General features: G+C 44.5%; 1 protein-coding gene across 1 annotated transcript in view; it reads right to left on the reverse strand.

Moving 5' to 3' along the window:
- Positions 1-7,563, reverse strand: part of LOC105539021 (cytosolic carboxypeptidase 4-like) — a 454,095-nt gene that overhangs the window by 433,495 nt on the left and 13,037 nt on the right. The window contains 1 exon segment of the mRNA XM_011979129.1: positions 4,940-5,148. Coding sequence (XP_011834519.1) covers positions 4,940-5,148 — 209 coding nt within the window.

A 7,563-nucleotide genomic window follows, 5' to 3' on the forward strand; every position in this document is an offset into this window, starting at 1 on the left:
TTCTGCCTGACCCTCCAAAACATCCTAGTTGTCCCACTCACTCTCCAATGGCTTCTACCAATGGCTTCTCTCTCTGTCTGTGCCTTGTGGCCACCTCTTGTGCTTCTCTGAACAGTTTACAAACCAAGTGTTTCTCTTAGACTTTTCAAAATACTCTCCTAGCCTCATTCAAATGTGGGTGCCTTCTTGGAGGCTTCTCTGGTCGGCAAGACCAAGTAGGGCCTCCTGTGCATGGTTACACGAAGTCTGTTATTACCCCCACCTACTGCCTATACTGCATTATCCATAACCTATTTTCCCATATAGGACACTAAGTTTCCTGAGGACGATGAGTCCTCTATCACCTTCATCTTTGAACGCCCTATAGAACACAGCCCCAACATCTTTCACCAAAAAGGAGCTCAGAAAACATTTACTGAATCAATAGTAAATGATCTCAGACCAATCTGACCTTCAGGGTATCTAGCTCCTGATTCCAACCTAGTAATATTTCCTTTAGGATTCAGTCCCTCCTTTCATAGGTCCACAAGGCTGAGGCCCTTGGTCTTGTTGGCCAGAGACGAGCCTGATGAATCAAGACTTGGCCTACTGTGCTTTCTGAGCAAATGGTGGCAACTGTGACTTTTAAAAGGCTGTATCACTCCTTATTCTAGTGGTTCTCAAAGTGAGATACCCAAACCAGTAGCCTCAGTATCACCTGAGAACTTGTTAGAAATGCAGAATCTTGCATCTCACCTCAGAACAACTGAATTAGAAATTCTGGGGTAGGATCTAGCAATCTGTGTTTTAACAATTCCTCTAGGTAACTTTGATGCATGCTCAAGTTTGAAAACCAGCAATTTTAGCAACCTTTCAGGCCCCTTAAGCTATTGTAGCTCCAAAGAGTGCTTCTTTTCTCTGATTATCTTATCTAGGTTTGTTCTTTCTGCAGTTACCTATTTCTCCAAATTGATAATTATCTCCAACTGTCTCAGGCATCCTTGTAGGAGTTTTTTTTTTTTTTTTCTTTTTAACCTTGCATTCAAATTGTCATCCTTCTTCCTCTTTCCTCATGCAAAGCGCCAATAAGATTCCATTATACTACATTATACAGCACCCTTGCTGCACTATGGGTGATCTCAGCCTTTGAACTTTTAGAGGATGTTTACAGAATCTGTGCAGAAATGTAAGACTCAGGAAACAAAGAGGTAGGGTCACCAAGAGAGAGACAATGCAAGCAGTGACCTCAGCAGAAAGGCAAAGAAGAATATTATGATGCCAAAGGTGTAGGAAGGACTTTTAAAAAGTTCCTTTATAGTCAATCTCATTCTCAGTAGGTTTGTAAGCACATCATACACATCCATAAAACTAATATAGGACAGTGGTTTTCCAAGTGTGATCCTGAATCAGTAGTATCAGCATCACTTAGGCAGTTGTCAGGAAAGCACATTCTCAGGCCCCACCACAGCCCTGCTGAGTCAGAAACTCTAAGAATGGAGTCCAACGGGCTCTGCTTTAGTGACTCCTCTGGGTGACTCTGATGCATGCTAAACTTGGGGAGCTGCTGGTACAGTGGGCAAAAGCATGGGCTCTCAAGTGAGACTACCAGATTCCAATCCTGGCTCCAACACTTATGAGCTTTGTGAACTTGGGAAAATTACTTAACAGTTATGTGCCTCAGTTTCTTCATCTGTAAAAAGGGAGATAATGATAAAGCCTACCTCAAAAGCTTTTTAAATTATCAATATTGGAGAGTCTGCATAAATTGCTAACACAGTCAAGGGATATATTGATAGTAAGAGTTCAAAGTAACTGTCTTCTCCTTCTCCTACTTCTTCTCTTCCTCCTCCTCCTCCTCCTGCCTCTGCTGCTGCTGCTGCTTCATTACCATTGTCATCACTATCACTGGCATCAGCAACAGCAACAGCAACAGCAGCAGCAGCAGCAGCATAATCTGCAAATGGCAACTGAAATAACATCACCAAATCCAAGGCCCCTGAGCTGACTATTGAGTGACTCCCATGCCTTCTCTAGCAGAAGGGAGAGGAGGGGTGATGGGCAGCTCTAACTCCAGTACACCTGCAAGCGCATCTGTGCTCACGGCACTCACCTCAGGTCTGGGAGGCTACTCAACACTGGTTATGACTGCCAGGGAAGAGTAACAAGCCATTTGGTTTCTAAGCCAGGACAGCCTATCTTTCACCTGCAAGGATCATTTTCCAAAAAACAGGAGAATGTCAAACATCAGACTTTGCACATAAACTTGATAACATTTCCTCTGGAAGAGCACATTTTTTTTTTTTTTTTTTTTGAGACAGTCTTACTCTGTCACCCAGACTAGAGTGCAATGGTGCAATCTCAGCTCACTGCAACCTCCACCTCCTGGGTTCAAGCAATTCTCCTGTCTCAGCCTTCTGAGTAGCTGGGATTACAGGCACCTGCCACCATGCCCGGCTAATTTTTTGTATTTTTAGTAGAGACAGGGTTTCGCCATGTTGGCCAGGCTAGTCTTGAACTCCTGACCTCAGGTGATCCACCCGCCTTGGCCTCCCAAAGTGCTGGGATTACAGGCATGAGCCACCACACCTGGCCAAGAGCACACTATTTAAAAGACTAAAAGCAAGGGTGAGTGGTGGTGGTGAGGAATTCAACCTCTTGAGGCTGACATCCATACATTCTACACACTCTTCCAGGCGACAGGTGTGTCATGGCCTATTTACTCAGCACTGTCTCATAGGCCCCTCCTGGGCTGCTTTTCCATGTAATTCTTAGAGAGATTATAAAATATAAGCTAGAGAAACCTCACTATAAAGTGCACACTCTGTGTGTACTCACATTCTGCTTCCATTCCAACAGTAATTCAAGGCTGGAAGCTTCTTGCTAATGTGCTTAGCTGAGCAACTGAAGTCTTCATTGACCTGCTAAAGGAACTGTTTTGAAGAACCTGCACACAGGCTCACAGCCTCTCATGCTGGGCTTCATTTGGTGTTTTCTCCACCATATTTCTATCATAGACATGTCCCTCTGTGATTACCATCTTCTTCCTTTATTGCTCTTGTTTTTCTTGTTTGTTTTGTTTTTTGTTTGGTTTTTTAGCACAGAACAGAGAAATAGCCAATAACATGGAGAGCAGAGGAACATGGTGAAACCCTGGACCAGAGTGGGGGTCTGTTAAACATCAGCAATGCAGGAGGCCATTGCACTAGGACTGGGAGGGATTAGAGACTTGGGGGACCACAAGCTTACAAAGCAAGAGGGAGCTTGGAAAAATTCAAAGCCCTGCTTCATCCTGAGAAATAGAATGTAAAATATAGCTATTTCATGACTGAGAAGCTTTGAAAGCTGTAATGATGGAAAGAAATCCAGAGGTGATAGCAGATAGGAAATTAGATATTGGTTTGCAGCACTGTATTTTGTTATTGTTTGGCGGGGGTAAGTCCATTTTTTAATGAGAAACGTCTACAGATACCATGGTTGGAAAACAACACTCTCATTGGCGACTTCATTACCTCAGATGTACTCAGATAGAGAAAAACTGGAGGATGTCCATAGAGGAGCAAGAAGGCTGAAAAAGGGAGTCCAGAGGCCGCCTAATCTGGAGATAATAGGAACATAATGCGTGTGCAACATGGCTGCCTTGGCCCCAGGAGAAGGTGGGTGAGCAGATGATGGATATTTGGAACACTTATACCACCAACAGAGAGGGCATATGTAGCCTCAAACTATGGCATTTAAATTAGCCCTAATCAGGTGAAATTAAGGCATGTATTTAGGTTGAAATCCAGGAATCCCTAGAATACATATTCCAGTGGGGTGCTGATAAGTAGAAACCTTTGAAGACACCATCCCCTTTCCCTGGGATGCTCTTCCCCTGCAACTTGGCCTGACCAGCATGACCAGCTCCTCCAATAACTCAGGTCTCAGCTCAGGTGTCACCTGCTCAGAGATGACTTGACCTCTCTCTCTAAAAGAACACCTGCTCCCTCTACCTATGGTGGCCCCTGTAGACCTATGCCCTTACTTCATTGATTTCACAGTGCAATATGAAATTATCTTCCTCATTGGATTCTTTGCTTACTTAGTGTCTGATTCTTCTGCTAGGAGGTTTTCCCTATAGGCTCAAGGGCCTCGTTTGTCATATCCACCACGAGATCCCACTGCTAATTATTCCAATAATGGCTCATCCTCAAAACGCAGTTCAGTCATGGCAAGCACTCTTCTGGGCATGTGCCATTTGTACAGTGACTTATTTAGTCCACACAACAACCTAAGTTTTGTTATTTCTGCTTTTGTTTTTCTTTTGAAGAATCTAGAGGCCCAGAGAAGTTGAGTGACTTTTTCAAAGTTTCACAGCTGTAGGCCCTAGAGCTGGGATTTGAATCCAGTTCTCTAGTTTTAGAGTCAACACTTACCACTATGCCATACTGCACTTCTGGTAGTGTGTATTCAACAAACATATGTTAAGTATATATGAATGAATCAATGGAATGAAGATTGTTTTGTTGTTGTTGTTGTTGTTGTTTTGAGACAGGGTCTCACTCTGCCAGCTAGGCTGGAGTTCAGTGGCATGATCTCAGCTCACTGCAACATCCGCCTCCCAGGTTCAAGCGATTCTCCTGCCTCAGCCTCCTGAGTAGCTGGGACTACAGGCATGCGCCACCACACCCAGCTAATTTTTATATTTTTAGTAGAGAGGGGTTTCACCATTTTGGTCAGGCTGATCTCTAACTCCTGACCTCAGGTGATCATCTGCTTTGGCCTCCCAAAGTACTGGGATTACAGGCGTGAGCCACCAAGCCTGGCCTGGAATAAAGACTTGAATCCAGAACATCTGCCCTTAGCAGGCAACAAGAAATAGATTGAGGTGTTCCCAGCTCTGTCTGGGATGATTCCTAAATGACAGCCTTCAGGAATCATCCAGCTGGCCTCCAGCTGCAGAGTGAATCCCCATGCTGCCTGCCTGTGTGGTGCTGAAGAGGATTTCCATGCCCTGTGCTGCCAGGAAGGCCTCCCTGCCAGACCGGAGGGCAGAAATGTGCTTGAGGCAGAGCAGCAAGCCCCGTCGGATCTGCACGTAGGTGTTGGCTGTGTCACGGCTGTGCCAGTCCTGGTGCAGCCAGAGCAAGCTGGTGACGTAGCCTCGGTTCACTGCCCTGCGGCCGTTCGACTCTGAAAACAAAGGGGAAGGCAGAGTCAATCACAGGCTCTCCAGCTGCACCTCTTTGAGAATGTTCCAGTGCATTTCCCACAAGATACTTATTAATCATCAAGGGAATAATAATGTTTTAGTATGAAAACTGGCAGATGTCACCTTAAACCAAGTAATCAAAGTTAACATCCCCAGTAATGGGACAGTCATCACGATATGATGCACTGAGAAAGATCAGCATCACTTCTATGGTGTTCCTGCCAAGAATGCATAACCCGCATTGGATCATGAAGAAAATCAGCAAAGCCTAAATGAAGGACATGCTACAAAATACCTGACCTACACTCCTCGAAAATGTCAAGGTCATGAAAGGCAAAACAAAACAGAACAAAACATGAGGCTAAAGGAAACTAAAAAGGCATGGCAAGTCAGCATAATAAGTAATTATAGTTTAAATATTGGGCCAGAAAACAATTTTTTCTTTTGCTGTAAAAGGCATTATTGGGCAGTGGTCAAATTTGAATAAGATCTGTAGATTAACTAACAGTTTTGTATCAGTGCTTATTTTCAGATTTTGATAAACTGGGGTTATGTAAGAGGATACTTTTGTTTTTAGGAAATTCATAATTAGAGTGTATGGAAGTCTATACCTTATTCTCAGAAAAACAAACAAACAAAAACATAATACTAACAGTGTGGGAGGAGAGACAGACACAGAGAGATTTCCACCAGATTTCCATTCCTCCTGTCTGAATGTCAGTGGACCCAGGAGGTTGTCATGTGGGTTGAGTTATCAGATTAGGTGGGGAAGGAGAGGATGCTGAGTGAGATATAGTATCTGAAAGGCTGCCATGTGTAAGAGATATGTTGGGTGTCCTTTCTAAAGAGAATGGAAGCTAATTTATAGATAATCAAGACTCATAAATTTGTTTCATATAGTTGAAGCCTCCACATCTGTTTTCAGGCACGACTTAAGTTGCTTGAAACCCAGTCGTACCCCATTGCCTCTGACCTACAGAAAACTTGCCCTCCCCACATGGTTGTTTGCATGTGGTCTGCTTGTCCCTCATCCCATTGACCAAAAACCCAACATTTCCCGCACCTGCCGACCACAGTAAAACCCAATGGACAACACCAGAGTCACGTGAATAGGACCTGCTCTTCATATGTGTTTTCTTTAAACTGCCCAATCCACAACCCCTGCAGGAAAGCCTGACAGATAACGCCATGGACCTTAAGAAAGTCCCAGTCCCACAACAGGCCTCTCTCTCCCCAGACACTGTTTGAGCTCCCTGCCACCTCCAAACTCCCCAGCAACTCTTCTTATTCTCCTGGCTCTGTAACAACAGAAACACTTCTGTTATTTCGCGGGTTTTGCTGTGCTGCCTCTTCTGAGTCTCACTTGACCCACACACCCCAACTAACTTTATCCCCTATCAGTGGCTTACAGCCACTCTTGAAAGAGACCCCAAGACCAAGTTAGAAAGAAATCATGGGCCAGGCATGGTGGCTCACACCTGTAATCCCAGCACTGTGGGGGCCTGAGGCAAGAGGATAGCTTAAGGCCAGGAGTTTGGAGACAAGCCTGAGTAACAATAGTAAAACCCCGTCTCTACAAAAAATAAAAATAAGCCAAACGTGGTGGCTTGCACCTGTGGCCCCAGTTACTAGGGAGACTGAGGCAAGAGAATCACTTGTGCCCAGGAGTTCAAGGCTGCAGTGAGCTATGGTCCTAAGCAACAGAGTGAGACCCTCGCTCAAAAAAGAAAAGAAAAAAAAGAAAGAAAGATATTAAAACACACTAGGCTGAATTCAGGAAAGGAATTCTTCATACTTAGGGCTGTTCAACAAGAGGATAGACTCTAGGGTAGTGAGCAACAGGGCGCTGAAAACGTTCAGGTAAAGTTCGGAAGTCCACCCAGCAGGGATTTAGTATGGGGCTTTCTCATATCTGACAGGGACCTTTTCAACTCCTTGACTTCTCTATGTTAGTTCAATATTCCTGTTTGGGACCTCCCATAAAACCCTATTTTGTGGACCTAAAACAGAGGGAGAAGAACAGTCCAAGATACCTCTCTCAACAGTTAATATACACTACTTTTCAGGTTAAGCTCCTTGGGCTACAGGGTTGGTGGACAAATACGTACTGGTTCAGATCTGTCCAGTAGATGCCTGATCCTCTCAGTTCCTAGGGACTAGGTGCATTGCAGGGCCCTAACCAGCTGACTCTCAATCAGAATGCCCAAATTTTGTAGCTCCGTTCTCTCACTACCGCATCTCTCCATCATCTAAGCCACTCACACTGGTGTATGAGACAGTATGTGCTTCTGGCTGAGTGTGTGCGAGGGAGAGCCCCTGAGGTGTAATCAGATAAGCAAAATTTCATCTCAAAGGCAGATTTCTCCCTAAGACCATGTAAGAGCATATGAGTGCAA

The sequence above is a fragment of the Mandrillus leucophaeus genome, unplaced genomic scaffold (genome assembly GCF_000951045.1).
Source record: "Mandrillus leucophaeus isolate KB7577 unplaced genomic scaffold, Mleu.le_1.0 Scaffold1037, whole genome shotgun sequence".
Lineage (NCBI taxonomy): Eukaryota > Metazoa > Chordata > Mammalia > Primates > Cercopithecidae > Mandrillus > Mandrillus leucophaeus.